The sequence below is a fragment of the Scylla paramamosain genome, chromosome 6 (assembly GCF_035594125.1).
Source record: "Scylla paramamosain isolate STU-SP2022 chromosome 6, ASM3559412v1, whole genome shotgun sequence".
In the NCBI taxonomy this organism is placed as follows: domain Eukaryota; kingdom Metazoa; phylum Arthropoda; class Malacostraca; order Decapoda; family Portunidae; genus Scylla; species Scylla paramamosain.
Genome location: NC_087156.1, coordinates 9,349,897 through 9,372,500, shown reverse-complemented (window position 1 = coordinate 9,372,500; position 22,604 = coordinate 9,349,897). Strand labels below are relative to the sequence as shown.

The window sequence follows — 22,604 nt, the reverse complement described above, 5'->3', positions numbered from 1 at the left end:
AGTACAACAAAGGAGATAATGGGGCTACACTAGTGTGCCGCGGCACACACTTTGAGAATCACTGACTTAGGGGTATGGCAAATGAATTTCCATAGTTTATCGCATCACACCCAGTCATGAATAATATTAATCATGGCCTGAAATGGTTTGGGTACGGGGGTCCACATATTTTCAACTCTAATACTAACAGTAAGAGGGATACTCCTGCAGCCTAAACACCAGCACAACACATACTACTCCCTGAGAAGTTGATTTAACTTGGAAATTGTTGTAGGTATACTTGTCTTGGCTGGAAGTGGGTAAAACAAAAAATAGAGGGAAAGGATTACATAATTTTCTATGCTACTGAGAGAGAGAGAGAGAGAGAGAGAGAGAGAGAGAGAGAGAGAGAGAGAGAGAGAGAGAGAGAGAGAGAGAGAGAATTTTTTTCACCCTATTTAAGAAAACTTACCTTAAGCATAATGATAAAAGTGATAATAAAAAGTTGTAATATACTCCAGAAATATATAAAAGAAAAATGAGGCATGATAATAATAATGATAAAAAATTGACCACTAAAAAGTAAACAAAAGAAAATCCAAGACAAGAAATGTGTTTCTTGACTGCTATTTTTCATGTATTTGTCATGACACTCTTTAGCAAAATTCTTCATATATTTACTGCTGTCTAAACTTTGTTTACAAACAGTCTATGGTTTTTGTTGTCATTCGTGGAACTCAAATCAATTACAGTCATACCAGTATTTAGAAAAACTGTTGTCAACAGACCTCTCTCGGCCCTACCTTCCACTGTGACTCATGGTTCATATTGAAGGCATCCGCGAAGGCTTTGCTTTGATGATCGAATGGAAGGCCTGCACCTTAGCCCTTGTGACTCTTCATACAGGCTATTATATTCATGTAATATGAATATAACTCATAATGCCATATACATATAAGAATATATTATTTCAATATTCATTAATGACAATTAATTAATTCAGTGTATTAATGAAGTTAATCACTGAATTAGTAAAATTGAATCAATTCTGTATTTTTGTATGAATTGAAACTAGAATCTGTTTTAAAATACATTACAGTATGAGAGATTTACAATAGAATGAATTTCTTCAGTTAAATGAATGTACCATTGGGCATCTTGGAGAGGTACTCAGCATTTGGGAGAGGGCTGTTGGTTGTGATTTATTTATTTATTTATTTTTTTTATTTATTTTTTTTTTTTCTTACAATATTCACTTTTTGTACCATTGGGCATCTTGGAGAGGTACTCAGCATTTGGGAGAGGACTGTTGGTTGTGTTGATTTTTTTTTTTTTTTTTTTTTTTTTTTTTCTTCTTACAATATTCACTTTTTACAGATGAGAAAATAGAAGTGAGGCTGTATCACTGGAAGTCCTTTGCACAATGTGGAGAAAGTATCTGAATTTTTTATTTTCAGCAGTACATTGAATACTCCTCATGATGGTGACCCATTTAAGCTGGATGTGTGGGATCTTGCTGCTTGTAGCAACCATCCTAGCCATGCCTGAGGAGCCTGCAGATGATGGAGGATGGTGAGAACCTTTAATAGAAAAATTTGTTACCATTTCTTATGCTTGTCATATATTTATGAGCCTGTTATTTTTCATAAAAATAAAGTTATCTTGTGAAGGATGAGGCGTTGGCAATGACAGAAGAACAATTGTTTCACATACAACCTTTTTTGTACTATCGTTAATAATGCTCTATATGTCCAGCTGAGTCTACATTCCCACATTTAAGTTGTATTCCATTGTCTGGCAACCCTGCTATTGGTGCTGTTGGTGCTCCCACTCTCCTGCCAGGGTCTCATCATTAATTCTTGAGATGCCATAGTGCATGAATTGTGACAGTGTTCTGTTGTTTTGCCCAGTTATTTTCCTTTTATCATGTCTGACTTACCAGAGCAGGAAGGTGGCCATCAGTGCCTTTCTTCCACTTATGATGTTAAAGCTGATGACACACTGGCGGAGGCAGACAGACACATGGCTCCTTCCTCCCGCTTTCTTCATCTTTGTCTGCTCATCCATCTATTTCCCATGCCATCAGGAGGTTCTACATGACTTTAGGTTGCAGACAAGCTATGGGTAGTGCCTCCAACAACCTTCATTCTGTATGTATTGTCTGCTGTTGTGGTTTTTGTACAGTTGAGGATTGGTGCTCTAAATGTGCTGGGTGGAATTTTGAGCTGGTTCTTAGTGCCTGTAAATACCACCAATCCTTACTACATAAACTTGGCTAAAGCCAAGCAGAAAGTCTCTCAGTCCACATGATCACAACCGCTTTTCTAGTGGCAAGCAACTTCTTCCTTGCCAATTCCATCATCCTTCCTCATCAGCAAGAGAATGTGCACTTTTCTAAAATGAGTCCAAGAAATTCTTTCCTGTTCATTAACTTTTAGCCTTGAATTATATATTTCATGTACAGTAAAGTCAGGATTTATTGATTAATACAGTCTCATTCTATTTCATTCTGATGCTACTAGTCTTCTTTTCATTTCCTCGATCACAATATGCACATCATTTCTCTCATTATTGAAGTCTCTTACATATCAAGAAGTGTGACAGGCATCGCTCAGTCTGATACATGTGGCATGAGCTAGAGGATTGTCATCCATTCCCCTTCTGTCCTTCCACATTTCACACAACCATGTTCAGAATGGAGACAGTGAGGACAGTTATGTTGGCTGTGTAAAAGAGCAACTGGATGGTTTCCAATGACCTCAGGGATGCCTACTTCCAAGTGCCAGCACACCAAGACAGCTGCAAATTCCTCCAATTCTCTTGGAGAAACCGAACTTTCCAGTCTCAGCTCTGCAGGTTTTCACAAGGATGATGGCTCTGGTTTCAACAGCTTAACATTGCCAGGGGATTTGTCTAGTGAGGTACTTAGATGTCTGGCTCATTCTGGCTGCGTCAGAGAGAGAAGGCCAAGAGACAACACATGTTCTCACAGACCTGTGCTCCTTTCTAGTGATTATTATAAGCTGGGAAAAATCCTCCAGTGCAGACAAAGATTTCTTTAGGGATGGGAATTCTTTCCTCTTTTGAAGGTTTTCCCAGCACAGACAGGGCTAAACAATCTCCATCACCAGATACAGTAATTTCTTAGCAATGTCTGTCCACCAGCAAGGGAATGGATGATGCTCCTAGGCCACATGTCTTCTCTCATCCACTTAATACCAGGTGTAAGAGGGAGGATGAGAAATCTCTTGCTCTGGCTTACTCAGATATGGGACAGACAGTCACTGGGAACCAGTGTTCTTATTCCTTGGGACAAATATCCTTCAGGACCTTTGAGGGTGGTCAGAAGAACAAAATCTATGTGCAGGGCAATCACTTCAGTTGGCCTCCCCAGACTTGTTTCTTTACATGGATGTCTCAATGGAGGGTTGGGAAGCATCCTTCCTTCAGGAATCAACAAGCAGATTTTGGATGACACAAAAGGACCTTGTGCATCAATCACTTGGAGTTCAGGGCAATTCACCTAGACCTTCTTCACTTCATGGGAATATTGCATTGTAAAACAGTTGCCATGCTCTTGGACAAAGCCACAGCATTGTCTTGTCTGGCCAAGGAAAGGGGCATTCATTCAATGATGTTCAACATGGAAGCTCAAAAGATCTTAGAATGGGCAGAAGCCCACTCTATCAAGATTCTCACTCAGTTCAGCAAGCATCCAGTGAATTTGCATACTGCATCAACAGACATATTCAAGTGATTTCCACGGAGTAGACTATCCATTGGGATGTTAGCAAGCTTCTGTGGAGGTTATAGGGTTACCCAATAGTGGATCTCTTCGCCACAAGATTGAACTTCAGGCTACTGAACTTCATCTCGCCTTTCTAAGATCTGAGGGCAGTCTTGATGGATGCATTCTTGTACAACTGGAACCACCAGGATCTGTATGCCTTTCTTCCCTTTCCCCTTGTCAAGAAGGCACCTGCTGAAATAATAATTACTCCAAGTGAGATCTAAAGCATTGGGTCAGGGGGTGCTGTGAACTTACCATTAAACCCAGCTCTGACCTCACTGAACACTTCTCTTTGTGTCTCACAACACAAGGGGGCAGTCACAGCCTGCCCTCCACACAAAACTACAAGCACCTAATTACACACACACCCTTCACTCAAAAATTCAAAATTTTCATGGTGACTCCTACACCAGCCCCGGAATCCCCATCTGGGCAGGAGACCACAAATGTTTTCAGGTCAGACTGCTCTTCTGATAACGACCCTAAGTGTCTTGACACCCTCCTCAACTTTTTTTTCATTAACTTCTGCAACATTCACGGTCTTAGATTTAATTTTCAATCTGTAGAACACCACCTCTCCTCTTCTAAACCTCATCTTCTTTCCCTCATTGAAACTCAGGTGTCTGAGTCAACTGACAGTAGCCCCTTTTCTGTTCCCTCCTATTTTCTCTATCCTCATTTTCAATCCAAAGCTGGATGTTGCATTTATGTGCTTAACGACTTAACCTGATCTCATGCCCATGCTCTTGAATCTTCTGAGTTTTCCACCATCTGGCTATGACTGCAGAGTCACTCTCAAACTAAATATATCGGTGCTGTATACCTCTCACCTAACTTCTCTGACTATAAGAAATTCTTTGACTACTTAACTTCCAAAGCGGAACACATTTTGACTCTACCCTTTTTCGAAGATCTCCATTCTTGGATACTTCAATGTTCACCACCAGCTTTGGCTTTCCTCTCCCTTCACTGACCATCCTGGTGAACTAGCCTTCAACTTTGCTATCCTCCACAACCTAGAGCAATTGGTGCAACACCCTACTTGTATTCCTGACCATCTTGGATTTATGCCCAACATTCTTGACCTTTTCCTGACCTCCAATCCTTCTGCTTATGCTGTCACCTTCTCTTCTCCATTGTGCTCCTCTGATCACAATCTTGTATCTGTATCTTGTCCTATTGCTCCAGTCCCTCCTCAGGATCCCCCTAAGCAGAGGGGCCTCTGGCATTTTGCTTCTGCTAGTTGGGGGGACCTGAGGAGGTATTTTGCTGATTTTTCTTGGAATGACTACTGCTTCCGAGTCAGAGACCTGTCTTTGTGTGCCGAGCGCATAACAGAGGTGATAGTGTCTGACATGGAGGCATACATTCCTCACTCATTTTCTCGACCTAAACCTTCCAAACCTTGGTTTAACACAGCTTGTTCTCGTGCTATACATTATTTTATTTTTTTTTTATTATATAGGAGGGGCACTGACCAAGGCAACAAAAATCCAATAAAAAAAATGCTCACTGAAATACCAGTTCCATAAAAGGGTCCAAAGTGGTAGTCAAAAATTGAAGAATGAGTGTCTTGAAACCTCCCTCTTGAAGGAATTTAGGTCATAGGAAGGTGGAAATACAGAAGCAGGCAGGATGTTCCAGAGTTTACCAGAGAAAGGGTTGAAAGATTGAGAATACTGGTTAACTCTTGCATTAGAGAGGTGGACAGAATAAGGGTGAGAGAAAGAAGAAAGTCTTGTGCAGCGACGCCGCAGGAGAAGGGGAGGCATGCAGTTAGCAAGATCAGAAGAGCAGTTAGCATGAAAATAGCGGTAGAAGACAGCTAGAGATGCAACATTGTGGCAATGAGAGAGAGGTTGAAGACAGTCAGTTAGAGGAGAGGAGTTGATGAGATGAAAAGCTTTTCATTCCATCCTGTCTAGAAGAGCAGTATGAGTGGAACCCCCACAGACATGTAAAGCATACTCCATACATGGACGGATAAGGCCCTTGTACAGAGTTAGCAGCTGGGGGTGGTGAGAAAAAGTGGCGGAGACATCTCAGAATGCCTAACTTCATAGAAGCTGTTTTAGCTAGAGATGAGATGTGAAGTTTCCAGTTCAGATTATTAATTAAGGACAGACTGAGGATGTTCAGTGTAGAAGAGGGGGACAGTTGAGTGTCATTGAAGAAGAGGGGATAGTTGTCTGGAAGGTTTTGTCGAGTTGATTAATGGAGGAATTGAGTTTTTAAGGCATTGAACAATACCAAGTTTGCTCTTCCCCAATCAGAAATTTTAGAAAGATCAGAAGTCAAGCATTCTGTGGCTTCCCTGCATGAAATGTTTACTTCCTGAAGGGTTGGACATCTGTGAAAAGACGTGGAAAAGTGCAGAGTGGTATCATCAGCGTAGGATTGGATAGGACAAGAAGTTTGGTTTATATCATTAATGAATAATAAGAAGAAAGTGGGTGACAGGACAGAACCCTGAGGAACACCACTGTTAATAGATTTAGGCAAAGAACAGTGACCATCTACTACACCAGCAATAGAACAGTCAGAAAGGAAACTTGAGATGAAGTTACAGAGGGAAGGATAGAAGCTGTAGGAGGGTAGTTTGGAAATCAAAGCTTTGTGCCAGACTTTATCAAAAGCTTTTGATATATCCAAGGCAACAGCAAAAGTTTCACCAAAATCTCTAAAAGAGGATGACCAAGACTCAGTAAGGAAAGCCAGATCACCCATACTGGTGATCAGATAGAAGGTTGTGAAGTGATAGATGTTTAAGAATCTTTCTGTTGAGGATAGATTCAAAAACTTTAGATAGGTAGGAAATTAAAGCAATTGGACGGTAGTTTGAGGGATTAGAACGGTCACCCTTTTTAGGAACAGACTGAATGTAGGCAAACTTCCAGCAAGAAGGAAATGTAGATGTTGACAGACAGAGCTGAAAGAGTTTGACTAGGCAAGGTGCAAGCATGGAGGCACAGTTTCAGAGAACAGTAGGAGGGACCCCATCAGGTCCATAAGCCTTCTGAGGATTTAGGCCATCAAGGGCATGGAAAACATCATTGCGAAGAATTTTAAAATTATAGGTAGCATGAAGTAGTCAGATGGTGGAGGAGAGGGAGGAACAAGCCCAGTATCATCCAAGGGTGACAGCATAAGCAGAAGGATTAGAGGTCAGGAGAAGGTCAAGAATGTTGGGCATATCTCCAAGACGGTCAGGAATACAAGAAGGGTGTTGCACCAATTGCTCTAGGTCATGGAGGATAGCAAAGTTGAAGGTTTATTCACCAGGATGGTCAGTGAAGGGAGAGGAAAGCCAAAGCTGGTGGTGAACATTGAAGTGTCCAAGAATGGAGATCTCTGCAAAAGGGAAGAGGGTCAGAATGTGCTCCACTTTGGAAGTAAGTAGTCAAAGAATTTCTTATAGCCAGAGGAGTTAGCTGAGAGGTATACTGCACAGATAAATTTAGTTTGAGAGTGACTCTGTAGTCGCAGCCAGATGGTGGAAAACTCGGAAGATTAAGAGCGTGGGCATGAGAGAAGGTTAAGTCATTGCGCACATAAAAGCAACATCCAGCTTTGGATGAAAAATGAGGATAGAGAAAGTAGCAGGGAACAGAAAAGGGGCTACTGTCAGTTGCCTCAGACACTTGAGTATCAGTGAGGAAAAGAAGATGAGGTTTAGAAGAGGAGAGGTGGTGTTCTACAGATTGAAAATTAGATCTTAGACCGCAAATGTTGCAGAAGTTAATGAAGAAAAAGTTGAGGGGGTGTCAAGACACTTAGGGTCGTCGACAGAAAGGCAGTCTGACCTGGGGACATTTATGGTCCCCTCCCCAGATGGGGACTCCGAGGCTGGTGTAGGAGTCGCCATAATAATTTTGAAATTTTTGAGTGAAGAGTGTGTGTGTTATTAGGTGCTTGTAGTTTTGTGTGGAGGAAGAGAGTTGTCTTTAGAGGGCAGGCTGTGACTGTCCCCTTGTGTTGTGAGACACAAAGGGAAATGTTCAGTGAGGTCACAGCTGGGTTTAATGATAAGTTCACAGCACCCCCTGAATAGTGCTTTAGAACTCACTGGGAGTAATGATCGTTTCAGCAGGTGTCTACTGCCTACTCCACAATGAGAGGTGGCCCATAAAAGGTACTTAAGTCCTCTGTCACCAGAATCTCATGCACCTTATATTTCTGTCTAGAACCATGCCAAGTCTGTCCAACTAGCCAAAAACTCCTTCATTAATAGAAAGTAAAAATCTTTCGAGATCTAACTCCCCTCGTGACTTCTGGCATGCAGCCAAGAATATCTCCTATAACTTTGCTTGTTCTTTCCCTCCTTTATTTCAACCAGATGACGCCACTGCTATGACATCTATCTCTAAAGCTGAGCTCTTCGATCAAACCTTTACTAAAAACTCTAGCATGGACGATTAAGGGATTGTTCCTCCCTCTCCTCCACCCTCTGACTACTTCATGCTACCTATTAAAATTCTTTGCAATGATGTTTTCTATGCCTTCACTGGCCTAAACCCTCGGAACACTTATGGACCTGATGGGGTCCCTCCTATTGTTCTCTGAAACTGTGCCTCTGTGCTTGTACCTTGCCTTAGTCAAACTCTTTCAACTATGTCTGTCAACATCTACCTTTCCTTCTTGCTGGAAGTTTGCCTACATTCACCTTGTTTCTTAAAAGGATGATGGTTCTATTACCTCAAACTACCATCCTATTGCTTTAATTTCCTGCCTATCTAATGTTTTCTAATCTATCCTCAACAGGAAGATTCTTAAACATCTATCACTTCACAACCTTCTGTCTGATCGTCAGTATGGGTTCCGTCAAGACCACTCTACTGATGATCTTCTGGCTTTCCTTACTAAGTCTTGGTCATCCTCTTTTAGAGATTTTGGTGAAACTTTTGCTGTTGCCTTGGATATATCAAAAGCTTTAGATAGAGTCTGGTACAAAGCTTTGCTTTCCAAACTACTCTCCTACAGCTTCTATCCTTCTCTCTGTAACTTCATCTCAAGTTTCCTTTCTGACCATTCTGTTGTTGCTGTGGTAGATGGTCACTGTTCTTCTAAATCTATTAACAGTGGTGTTCCTCAGGATCCTGCCACCCACTCTCTCCTTATTATTCATCAATGACTTTCTAGACCAAACTTCTTGCCTATCCATTCCTACGCTGATGATACCACCCTGCACTTTTCCATGTCTTTTCGTAAACGCTTAAGGAAATAGACCATTCATGCAGGGATGCCACAGAACACCTGACTTCTGATCTTTCTAAAATTTCTGATTGGGGCAAAACTCAATTCCTCCATCTATCAACTCGATACAACCTTCCAGACAACTATCCCGTCTTCTTCAATGACACTCAACTGTCACCCTCTTCTACACTGAATATCCTCAGTCTGTCCTTTAATCTCTAATCTCTAGCTAAAACAGCTTCTATGAAGTTACTCATTCTGAGACATCTCCATCAGTTTTTCTCACACCCCCCCACCCTAGCTGCTAACTCTGTACAAGGGCCTTATCCGTCCATGTATGGAGTATGCTTCACATGTCTGTGGTGGGGTTCCATTCATACTGCTCTTCTAGACAGGGTGGAATCAAAAGCTTTTCGTCTCATCAGCTCCTCTCCTCTAACTGATGTCTTCAGCCTCTCTTTCATCACCGCAGTGTTGTATCTCGAGCTATCTTCTACCACTATTTTCATGCTAACTGGACTTCTCATCTTGCTAACTGCATGCCTCCCCTCCTCCCATGGCCTCGCTGCACAAGACTTTCTCCTTTCTTTCACCCCTATTCTGTCCACCTCTCTAATGCAAGAATTAACCAGTATTCTCAATCATTCCTTCCTTTTTCTTGTAAACTCTGGAACTCCCTGCCTGATTCTGTATTTCCACCTTCCTATGACTTGATTTCCTTCAAGAGGGAGGTTTCAATAACATCCCTCAATTTTTGACCACTGCTTTGGACCCTTTTCTGGGGCTGGCATCTCAGTGTTTTTTTTTTTTTTTTTTTTTTTTTTTTTTTTTTTTTTTTTTCTTCCTTGGCCACCATTCCACCTACATAAAAAAAAAAGTGCTCAACAAGCTTCAGGTTGCTCAGAACACTACACTCATTTTGATAGCATTGTTTTGGCCCCAGAAGGAATGGTTTTCAGACTTTATGCAAGCGAAAGTAGACATGCCCCACTGCTTTTCCTATTGCAGGGATTTCCTCTGTCAGCCTCACATCCACAAATTTCATCAGGCTCTCCATGTGTTTCAGCTAACTACATGGAGACTATCAAGTGACTTCTCCATCATAGAGGCTACCCCTTGAGGGTTGTGCAGTTCTTGGTTCAATCTAAATGACCTTCCACTTTTATGAATTAACATTATAATTGGAATAAGTTCAGACAATGGTACAGGAGTGAAGGCCACACTATTTTCAACCAATCCAGCCAGAAAATTGTAGACTTTCTGGTTTTCCTGTGACAATGTAACCTTTCTGCCTCTACTATTAATTAACCCTTTCCTTCCGGCGCTTAAATTATTTTCTCGTTTTGTATGACGGCTAAAAATGGTAAACCTAGAAATTGTCAGAAAATTGTTTGAATACTAATAATTATTTTCTCTTTGTTATTCTGAATACAATGATATACTTTGTAGCTCGATGTGACCTCTGAAAGTTGAGTTTATGCCTTATAAAGGATTCCTCCTCCTCCTGCTGTATGATCCATCATCCAGAAACAGCCCGGAGAGCGATGACGCCGCGCGCAAACACACTCTCTCTCTCTCTCTCTCTCTCTCTCTCTCTCTCTCTCTCTCTCTCTCTCTCTCTCTCTCTCTCTCTCTCTCTCTCTCTCTCTCTCTCTCTCTCTCTCTCTCTCTCTCTCTCTCTCTCTCTCTCTCTCTCTCTCTCTCTCTCTCTCTCTCTCTCTCTCTCTCTCATCTTGGAGGGGAAATTGTACACTTCCAATGAGAGAGAGAGAGAGAGAGAGAGAGAGAGAGAGAGAGAGAGAGAGAGAGAGAGAGAGAGAGAGAGAGAGATTTCATCCCTTTTCACATCAAGTTTCAGGCAAATAACATTCTCTCTCTTTCTCTCTCTCTCTCTGACAAGTTACCTTCTACCATTTTATTATAAAATCGAAAATAATGAAAAAATTAACTTGAAAGAATGATAGGTATCATCTCTCTGTTCTGATAAAACAGGTGGATCCTGTAAATCATTTTCCGAGTCCTCACCAATGTCTTTGCTTTCTTCAGCTTCTTCTTCTAAATATTCACTGTCACTGTCTTCAAACTCAGAAGCACTGCTAAATACATATGTTGTGTCCTGCTCCATGGTGAGTTATGATCTGAGATCCTTGGCTCTTATCAGGATGTCTCTTCACACTTATCATGGTGCTTTCCACCCGGCGAGTGCTTTCCACCCGGCAGGTCGCTGGGGTTGCCAAGTGTCGCCCGGAGAAAGGGAAAATAGCTTAGTTACCGCTAAATTTCCATAGCTAGTGACAACATTACATGTGGAAACATGCCAGACACTTCCACTCACACCATCTGACTCAAGAAACCGCGCTTGGACCTCAAAATTGAGGCGCGAAAATTCTTGATTACCGGTATGATCGCCGTCGCTACAGACGCATTTTTGCAATCGTATATATACGATTGCCGGAAGGAAAGGGTTAAAGGTTACAAAGCTATACTGAACAGCATTTTTCTTACAAAGGATTTGATTAGTTCAGTGATAAAGTTCTCCAGGACATCTTTAAAGCATGGTCCGCACAAGTCACCGGAGCAATTCATAGGGCTCTTACCATGGAATGTGGACATAGTGCTCAAAATTTTAACTCGTCCACCCTTCAAACCCTTACATCTTTCCCCCATGAGAAATATAACCAAGAAGGCTCTTTTTTTTCCAGTGGCCCGAGCTACACCTAATACGAGTAGGTGGATGAATTCCAAACTTTATCCAATACTGTAGCTAATCTGTTACTCTCTTATCTCCTGGAGTTCATCACTAAGACAGAATCAGACATAAACCCCATTCCAAGGGAATTTTGTCTGCATAGTCTTTCTGCCGTTGTTGGGAGAGAAGATGAGAAACATCACCTGTGCCCAGTAAGGGTTTTGAATTGATATCAGCACAGGACATGCTCCACCATAAGACTTAGGCATTTGTTTCTTTCTGTCATAGACCTGATGTAGCCCATGTCCAAGGCAGCAATTTCCTTCCTTCAAGAGACTATTAATATGGCAGACGAGTCCTTCCCTGACTCTTTATGCTTGTCTGTCAAGATCTGAGGACATGACATCAGGGTTATAGCCACTTCCATGCTGCTTTGAAAAAATAGCCTAATCACTTCTATCCTCAAGGTGGCCTGCTGGAAAACTCGTTCTGTATTCTCTCATCATTGCTTGAAGGATATTTAGAGGGAAGAAAGAGACATTTTCACTCTGGGACTGGTCATTGCCATAGACATAGTAGTTTGACTTCTCTGCATGGTGAGCACAGCAACCTGACACCAGTAGTCACCTCTGCTTTTTAGATGCAGCCAGAGCTGACAATATGAGGTCAATGAGGCACTACCATATGCTCAGTCACAGTATGCTCTATACCTCAGCCTTGTCTTACAAGCTCACATACAGGTGAGAGACATTCTAACAATGTGGACTTTCTTCACCCTTGTCTAATTTGGCATGGCAGGCATGCCTCATCTCCTAAAATGTGGGAATCTACCAGTTTAAGAAACAGGATGTATGCAAAACAAATTGCATTTTCAAACATAAAATAGATTTTTTTTCACTTACCAGTTTCTTATACATATAACCCTCCCTTCCGCTCCACTCCATGCCATATGTCAAGAATGAATGACGAGACAAGACCCTGGCAGGAGAGTGAGGGTGCCAACAGCACCAACAGCAAGGTTGTCAGACAGCAGAATGTGAGTTGAATTTATTTAAATGTGGGAATGTAAACAAAGCTGGACATGCAGAGCAATGTTAATGCTGAAAAAAAAATTTTATGTTCAAAAATAAGATTTCTTTCAGTCTTCCTTTACACTTGGCCTGCTTGCACCATGTAAGTGAAGTATAAAATTTGGCTTTCCATTGAAAGTGTTTTCATTCTTACATGACATATCAAAACTGTATACATATTTCTTAGGTGAAAAGACTGAAGATGTCAGGCTAGGTGAGCCCCACTTGCTTGGTCCACCAGAACAACCCTAAATAAACTAGCAGTTATATCATACATATTTCAGGGTGACAAATCCAGAGGACAGAGTGGCCCAGCCAGGACCTTGTAACATTGCTCAAGAAGACCGCTTTCTGACACAAGACAAATTTGTTTTAAGGTAGTGTGTTTCTTTAGGCCTTTTTCACTATGCTGTGTTTTACTTTATAACTGGATCACTGATTAAATCATCACAAGTCAACTAAATTTCATTCAGTACATTCACCCTCAGGTAGAAAAATTAATTAACTAGGTAACAAAATATTTTAGTTTAAAATTTTACATGTATTACAAGGCTGAGTGATTATTGTGTAGCACCATATCCACCCATTGCTACACTTTGTTTCACATTTTGACTTCTTTCCCCTTTCACTGTGACATTTATCTTTGTCATCATCATCCCCATCATTGAGGGGAATGATGACAAAGATAAACCTGAAATGTTAAGGAAAGGAAAAAGGAGCCAGAATGCAAGAGATATGATGGCAACAGGTTGAGACAGTGCTGCACAACATCCACTCACAGCCTTGCATCAACATACCCACACATGATCACAAGTGGGTGTTTTATAATTTATTTCATGTAACAAAATAACAATTCATAGTGTTGAAATGAGAAAGAATAGTGATGATATAGCCAACATAATGAGTTTGATTTTTTTTTGTCATTTATAAGAAAGGATAGAACAATGAGTGTAGAGAGAGAGAACATAGGTGAGAGCAGCAGTGCTCATTAAACTGTTATATTCCTGTCATTGTTGCATACATTCTCTTCTTTCTTTTAATATCAAGCCCAATTTAACATCTCTCCATATGATAAAGCAGTCCAACTGGTATGAACAATCTTCATATTTGCTCTTTTTTTTAATTCCATTGATCTCTATTCCTCTTATATGAAGACCACATGGAAACTGCTTGGTTCTGAAGGACTTAAGAGTGATGGAATATGCTTTTAGTTTTATAGGCTACCAACCATGTGATGTCACCCCAGTTTATATATGTACAAACAACCAAGAGTAACATGTCTTTCTTTTCACAGGTATGCTTACACTGAGCCAGTAGTAATTAGAGGAGCATCAGACAATAAGGTGAGCTTGAGCAAAGTAATATATATATATATATATATATATATATATATATATATATATATATATATATATATATATATATATATATATATATATATATATATATATATATATATATTCTATTGAGCTAAATCTAAACCTTTCAAGCTGTTGAGGAACAAGTATTAATATAATTTATTAATATTTTTTGAAGAAGGGCAATGGCTGACCAACATAAGAGAAGGCCATTATGTATTGGGGAGTGGCACAGCACAAGGTGTTTTTAACATTAATTTTTATTGGTTGTATCAGCATCTAGGTGCCTGGACACCACTTACAGTCAGTGCCACTTGATGTGATCAGTTAGTTTCTCACAGTCAGTGCCATTTGATGTGATCAGTTAGTTTCTCATCACAAAACTGTATGTTTATTATTTTGCTAGTGTATAAAGCATGGAAAAGCCATGCAGGAAAAGTCACTACTATATGACATTAGAGTTCTCACCTGATGCTTTGAATGATAGCAATGGTCCGTTTTTATTTTGCTTGCTTGGAGAAATATTTACTTTCTTATCAAGCTCCTCCTCACTTACCCTCTCCACAACTGTAAGTTATGCACATATTTCCTTGTGCAAATTTCCCTTGATGTCTGAGGCATGCACAGTTTCTTTAGCTGTCTTGCTCTACTGGTTGGATTTTCTTTCAACAGTTGCCTTATGCAAGCCAAAGAGTCCTATCACATCTTGGGACACCATACCCACCATGTTTATGGCAGGGTATCTCACACTCTCAGGAAGCCTTAAACTTAGAAACCAGGCAGCATATTATAACTGGATTTATTCCAGTTTGCTGTTGTATTTCCTTAGTACTGGGCCTTAATTTGAAGCATACAACCATGCTCACTATATGAGCCCCACATGTGCATATCTCAGGCATCAAAGGAAATTTAATTTGCACATGGATGTAAGTGTGTATAACTCACAGCTGTGGAGAAGGTAAGTGTGGAAATGCTTGATGAGAAATTACACGTTTCTCCAAGCAAGTTTAATTAAAATTGGCTATTGCTGTCAATCAAAGCATAGGGAGAGAACTCTAGTTTTGCAATGCATGACTTGCTGCAATTGCATCAAGTGGCACTGACCATATCTGACCATTTACTGCATATTTTAAAGATAAATTTTTCTGTTCATCATTTGACAACCATTCTTGTGATGTGGCATTGATTGTGTCTGGTCTTAAGTAATATTGACACATATATATTAAATGTTCTAGGGCCGATTGTGTCTGAGAGTCTTGAGTGAAAGTTTTATATTTTAATTTCAGATAAATCTGGTTCCCTGAAATCTCTCCACTTCTCAGATATTGTATAAAGTCCTTGCCTTTCAGTACATGTAATATACTTCTTGTGTAGGGCCTTCCTCACACATCACAAGCATTTCAGAGAAAAGAGTGTGTACAATGGTCACAACTGTGAAATTACTCTATACACATAGTAAACATATTGCTCATTGTAGAAGAAACACAACTGACCAATTAATTTGAGTCAATATATAGTTGTTCCAGACACTGACCAGGAGAGCAACATTGCTTGATGGTTTTGGGTACATGACAGTTCGCCTCAGCTCAGCCAACAGCTACAGCTACCTGAAGCAAGACACCACTCTCCAACACTACTGTAACAACCAACTCCACCCTCAGAGTCTCAGCACCCTTGGCAATGGTAAGGCAAGGATTTGTTCTCCTTTCCAAGTGTGTATACTCTTTTGGATTGAATACTTTTGATCTTTGTAGGAGAAGATTGAGGACTAGAGGCATAGATGTGTGGGAATGCTTGTGGTTGTGATTATGAATGTATGTGCATGACAATGGCAGCTTGCCATGGTTTGTTATGGGAGATATCAGTCTGGTACAATAAGTGTATATTAATTCATTAAGTTTGCAGGAGAAAGGATCTGTCTGATAACAAAGGTGAGTCAAGAGGAATGTTATGTTTCTCCAAGAGATGAAGAGATGCCTGTTGACATGGTGTTAATGATCCAAGTACATAATAAGGAAGGCAGGAGAGAGGAAAGGAAGGAAGCTGGAATGAAATGCAGGGAGTGAGGGAGGACATTCTTCACATAACACCTGCACCAGGATGTTTTGCCTCCCACAAATTGCCTCCTGCTGTGCTGTGTAGAGTTAAGCAGAGCATCAGGAGATATCTGTTTCATGAGTGGTATGCCCTATGAGATTGAAATCATAATTTGTATGTTTATTTATTACATCATGCAAATTTCATGAAATTTGGTTGGTCGCTTTTAGAAATCTTTAAAACAATAAATAAATTTGTCTCACGGCCTGCGCATTTCACTCAACTGATTTTAACAAATACCATGAAAACTTAACATTTATATACATTTACAATTTGTAGTGATAAAATTAAATTTTGTCTTGGTTATCAAAACAAAACATACCAATTTTTTTTTTTTTTTTTTTTCACTCTAATTAAAAAAATGTAAATGTCCTCACAAAAATTCACCTTTAGTTGTATGTTTAATGATACTAAACAATAGACAATCAGATTTATAGTTTTGTAAGAAAAATTTGAAACCAAAAAATTGTCTTTCATAATTTTTTTCAGTTCCCTCTGTATCTTACCTATACTTCTACTTTCTATAGAACTGGAAATCTGACTTTAGGACACTAATTCCACATCTTTGAGCGTAGTCTCATTGGGATTCATGTAGCAGTGGTGGTGGTGGTAGAGGTACCCTATGGCTGGCTGGTAAGGGCTGGTTTTTGGGGCTCAGTTGAGCTCTCATAACTTCATCTTTCCTTGTGGGTATTTTTCAAGTTATTTGTCCTTGTTTTCCCCAATAGTCTTTTGTGCATCATCTTTGGTAACTGCTTGTAGGAGAAACTGGAAGACAAAGAGCATAACAGTAATCCCCCTTTGAGAGCCAGGGAGCTGCTGGGAAGCCCCCACATCCCAGCTGTTCTGCTCTCACTTGCTTGCTATACTCACCAGAAAGAGAAGAGGAATGTCAAGTGATAAAACTTGAATGGAAAAACAATTTCTAACATAGATTTTACAAACATCAGAATCAGCATCATACTACATAAAGCACCATGTATGAGGGAATGACATGACACCTTGGGATATTTCAGCTGTGTTCTAGCAACACTATTTTTTAAATCTGATAGTTTACAGTCTTCCCCATAAGTTCAAAACTGATTTTCATAGATTTTAGAAACATTTGTCAAAAAATACCACACAGATGCTCCCTTTGAATGAGATCAGTAGATTATTAAGTGATAATAGATTTAGTTTAGAAATGCTCTTCACTGCTTCACTGCTTCAAGTGATTGTTTAAAGATTATAAAATTCAGTTTTTAATTATTTTGTTGTAATGGTGATGGTGATAATGTTATCTACTTGATACAATTCTACAAGATTACAGTGTTCTTACACTGCTGAGTGAGATGGGTTTGCCTGTTGTGGCACACTCATCAAGTGATTGCTGACCCTAGTCTTCAGTAAGTGCATGGTGCCACTTATACCCTACTTGGCATCTTGGGCAAGTGAGAAGATGGACAGATGATGAGAACAAACTGGCATACACTCCTACAGATTTTTTTCTATGTAAGAGAGGTGCTGACTAAGGGCAACAAAAGGGCAAAAAAGAAAAAAGGCCTACTGAGAGTGCTAATCCCAAAAGAAAGACCAAAAAGATCATTCATATTTGGAGGATAAGGGCTGTACCAAGAGTTATGAAGGTCAAGTCACATATCTTTCCTTTGACACTGGAGCACAGCCTCTGACCATGCCTTCAATCCTTACCACAAGTCGCTCAGGAAGGTAAAGTAGGAGGTGATATGACACACATGGGTGTTGGTAACAGTGGTGTATGACTTGAATCTGGATCTAAGTGCCAGCTTGTGAAGAACAACAACATAAACATTATTTTCTCATATAGTTTAATTTAATAAGTTTATTTATCTGTCTTATTATTTTCTTTCGAAGGATGATCTGGTACAGAACACACACACACACACACACACACACACACACACACACACACACACACACACACACACAAAAAGAAAAAATGAAAGTGAGATTTGGTTCTTCAAAATAAGATTAAGAAAAGATGAAAGTTTGCAGAACAGCAGGAGGTGAAAGTAGTGTTGGAAATGGTAAAATCCCTTCAGGATAAGCTAGAACAGAATCTAGGAAAAGATAGTGAAATTTTCAAGCTAAAAACAGAACTAGAGGAGATGAGAGTGAGAGAACAAAATATTAAGAAAAATTTGGTAAGAGATGCAGAAGATAAGAAGAAAAGTGTTACAGTTTATGGAATAAAGGAGAAAATATAACATACAAATTGAAGAGAGGTAAAGAAGAAACAAAAACAGTGAAGGACTTGCTGAAGAAAGTAAATGATGATGACACTAAATTGGAAGAAGAACTGGAAGAAATAGTTAGACTGGGACCTTATATGAAAGGCAAAACAAGACTTATGACTTAAGACTAAAATCACAACAAGCAGCAGAAGAGATACTAGAAAGAATATCCAAACTAAGAGAAGTAGAAGATTGCAATGATATATATATTAGGAAGAACAGAAAAAAATGAAAGAAATGTATGAAGAGACTAAAGAGAAAAATTAATCAAGAACAGAAGAAAAAAATGCATTTTTCGGGGGAGAGTTTCAGGAGACAGGTCTAAGAAATGGTGCATAAAGGTAAAAAAAATAAATGAAAATAAAATACAGGAAATAGTAAAAATTAATAACAAATTGTGATGTATAGCAACATAGATGGGTAGGTACACTAAAAACTGAAATCACTATTTAAAAGAAAATGGTCTGAAGGTGGTGTGTTTAACAGAAACAAAGCTAAAAGAAGAAAATCAGATAGTCATTAACAATAACTACAATATAAGGAGAAGAGAAAAGATTGGTAAAGGAGTGAGAGGTGTAATGATAATGACAAGAATAGTGAAATATGCAGAAGAAAAAGCAGAAATAGTGAGTGTTAACTCAGAAGCTAATAATGGATCAATACTAACAGTAATAACAATCTATATACCACAAATTCTTGTAGCAAGGAAGAATATGAGAAAATAACAGAAGGTACCATTCAGTGTTTGAGTAAATTAGTCAAAAGTAATGAAAGAGTATTATTAGTTAGTGTCTTCAATTGCAAAGACATAAATTGGAAACATTTGAAGCAGGAGAAATAGAGAATGCAAGGTGAGGAAGATTTCTGAAGCTGACTATGGAAAACTCAGTGATGCAATGAGTGATAGAAAATACAAGGTATAAGGGAGATGACGAACCAGCAAGACTAGACCTAACACTTACGTAGGATATGCACCTAACTAAAGAATTAAGATATGTGTGCTCCATGGAAAAAATTTACCTTGTAATGATACAAATAGAGACTGATAATGATGTCAGTGAAGAGGGTGAATCATACAAAGAAAAAAGAAGAAACTGTAAAAGTGAATATAGATGACCTAAAGAAATTTTATGAAGAAATGGACTGGGAAAAGCTGATAAGAGCAAATTATATGCAGGATAACAATGACATTTTTATGGAAATATATGAGACTGAAGTGAATATATATGTCCCATTATACAAACCTAAAGAAAGCGGAAAACAAGTGTAGCTTATTTTTTTTTTTTTTTTTTTTTTTTTTTTTTTTTTTTTTTTTTTTTTTATGTAGGAAGGACACTGGCCAAGGGCAACAAAAATCCAATAAAAAAAATGCCCACTGAAATGCCAGTCCCATAAAAGGGTAAAAGCAGTAGTGAAAAATTGATGAATAAGTGTCTTGAAACCTCCCTCTTAAAGGAATTCAAGTCATAGGAAGGTGGAAATACAGAAGCAGGCAGGGAGTTCCAGAGTTTACCAGAGAAAGGGATGAATGATTGAGAATACTGGTTAACTCTTGCATTAGAGAGGTGGACAGAATAGGGGTGAGAGAAAGAAGAAAGTCTTTTGCAGCGAGGCCACGGGAGGAGGGGAAGCATGCAGTTAGCAAGATCAGAAGAGCAGTTAGCATGAAGATAGCGGTAGAAGACAGCTAGAGATGCAACATTGTGGCAGTGAGACAGAGGCTGAAGACAGTCAGTCAGAGGAGAGGAGTTGATGAGACGAAAAGCTTTTGATTCCACCCTGTCTAAAAGAGCAGTATGAGTGGAACTCCCCCAGACATGTGAAACATACTCCATACATGGACGGATAAGGCCCTTGTAGAGAGTTAGCAACTGGAGGGGGTGAGAAAAACTGGCGGAGACATCTCAGAACGCCTAACTTCATAGAAGCTGTTTTAGCTAGAGATGAGATGTGAAGTTTCCAGTTCAGATTATAAATAAAGGACAGACTGAGGATTTCAGTGTAGAAGAAGGGGACAGTTGAGTGTCATTGAAGAAGAGGGGATAGTTGTCTGGAAGGTTGTATCGAGTTGATAGATGGAGGAATTGAGTTTTTGAGGCATTGAACAGTACCAAGTTTGTTGTGCCCCAATCAGAAATTTTAGAAAGATCTGAAGTCAAGCGTTCTGTGGCTTCCCTGCATGAAATGTTTACCTCCTGAAGGGTTGGACATCTATAAAAAGACGTGGAAAAGTGCAGGGTGGTATCATCAGCATAGGAGTGGATAGGACAAGAAGTTTGGTTTAGAAGATCATTAATGAATAATAAGAAGAGAGTGGGTGACAGGACAGAACCCTTAGGAACACCACTGTTAATAGATTTAGGAAAAGAACAGTGACCGTCTACCACAGCAGCAATAGAACGGTCAGAAAGGAAACTTGAGATGAATTTACAGAGAGAAGGATAGAAGCTGTAGGAGGGTAGTTTGGAAATCAAAGCTTTGTGCCAGACTCTATCAAAAGCTTTTGATATGTCCAAGACAACAGCAAAAGTTTCACCAAAATCTCTAAAAGAGGATGACCAAGACTCAGTAAGGAAAGCCAGAAGATCACCAGTAGAGCAGTCTTGACGGAACCCATACTGGCGATCAGATAGAAGGCTGTGAAGTGATAGATGTTTAAGAATCTTTCTGTTGAGGATAGATTCAAAAACTTTAGACAGGCAGGAAATTAAGGCAATAGGACAGTAGTGTGAGGGATTAGAATGGTCACCCTTTTTAGGTACAGGTTGAATGTAGGCAAACTTCCAGCAAGAAGGAAAGGTAGATGTTGACAGACAGAGCTGAAAGAGTTTGACTAGGCAAGGTGCAAGCACGGAGGCACAGTTTTGGAGAACAATAGGAGGGACCCCATCAGGGACATAAACCTTACGAGGGTTTAGGCCAGCAAGGGCATGGAAAACATCATTGCGAAGAATTTTAATAGGTGGCATGAAGTAGTCAGAGGGTGGAGGAGAGGGAAGAACAAACCCAGAATCGTCCAAGGTAGACTTTTTAGCAAAGGTTTGAGCAAAGAGTTCAGCTTTAGAAATAGATGTGATAGCAATTGTGCTATCTGGTTGAAATAAAGCAGGGAAAGAAGAAGAAGCAAAGTTATTGGAGATATTTTTGGCTAGATGCCAGAAGTCACAAGAGGGAGTTAGATCTTGAAAGGTTTTGACACTTTCTGTTAATGAAGGAGTTTTTGGCTAGTTGGAGAACAGACTTGGCATGGTTCTGGGCAGAAATATAAAGTGCATGAGATTCTGGTGATGGAAGGCTTAAGTACCTTTTGTGGGCCACCTCTCTATCATGTATAGCACAAGAACAAGCTGTGTTAAACCAAGGTTTAGAAGGTTTAGGATGAGGAAAAGAGTGAGGAATGTATGTCTCCATGCCAGACACTATCACCTCTTATGCGCTCAGCACACAAAGATGGGTTTCTGACACGGAAGCAGTAGTCATTCCAAGGAAAATCAGCAAAATACCTCCTCAGGTCCCCCCAACTAGCAGAAGCAAAACACCAGAGGCACCTTCGCTTAGGGGGATCCTGAGGAGGGATTGGAGCAATAGGACAAGATAAAGATATGAGATTGTGATCTGAGGAGCCCAACGGAGAAGAAAGGGTGACAGCATAAGCAGAAGGATTAGAGGTCAGGAAAAGGTCAAGAATGTTGGGCGTATCTTCAAGACGGCCAGGAATATGAGTAGGGTGTTTCACCAATTGTTCTAGGTCATGGAGGATAGCAAAGTTGTAGGCTAGTTCACCAGGATGGTCAGTGAAGGTAGAGGAAAGCCAAAGCTGATGGTGAACATCGAAGTCTCCAAGAATGAAGATCTCTGCAAAAGGGAAGAGGGTCAGAATGTGCTCCGCTTTGGAAGTTAAGTAGTTAAAGAATTTCTTGTAGTCAGAGGAGTTAGGTGAGAGGTATACAGCACAGATAAATTTAGTATGAGAGTGACTCTGTAGTTGTAGCCAGTTGGTGGAAAACTCGGAAGATTCAAGAGCGTGGGCACGAGAGCAGGTTAAGTCATTGCACACATAAACGCAGCATCCAGCTTTGGATCGAAAATGAGGATAGAGAAAGTAGGAGGGAACAGAAAAGGGGCTACTGTCAGTTGCCTCAGACACTTGAGTTTCAGTGAGGAAAAGAAGATGAG

The 22,604-nt window shown here is 39.8% G+C and overlaps 1 protein-coding gene across 21 annotated transcripts in view; it reads left to right on the top strand.

Moving 5' to 3' along the window:
• The window catches only part of LOC135101291 (jmjC domain-containing protein 8-like), a 194,238-nt gene that overhangs the window by 146,866 nt on the left and 24,768 nt on the right, over window positions 1-22,604 (top strand). For 6 of the 21 annotated variants that reach the window (XM_064005001.1, XM_064005004.1, XM_064005002.1 and 3 more), the window contains 4 exons: window positions 1,437-1,551; window positions 13,006-13,098; window positions 14,016-14,064; window positions 15,597-15,762. In XM_064005001.1, the coding sequence (XP_063861071.1) occupies window positions 1,457-1,551; window positions 13,006-13,098; window positions 14,016-14,064; window positions 15,597-15,762 (403 nt within the window). In that variant the 5' untranslated portion in view covers window positions 1,437-1,456. Of the gene's footprint in view, window positions 1-1,356; window positions 1,552-12,608; window positions 12,688-12,985; window positions 13,099-14,015; window positions 14,065-15,596; window positions 15,763-22,604 lie in introns of those variants that run through there. The other 15 variants (XM_064005009.1, XM_064005011.1, XM_064005008.1 and 12 more) reach the window with 6 other exon arrangements.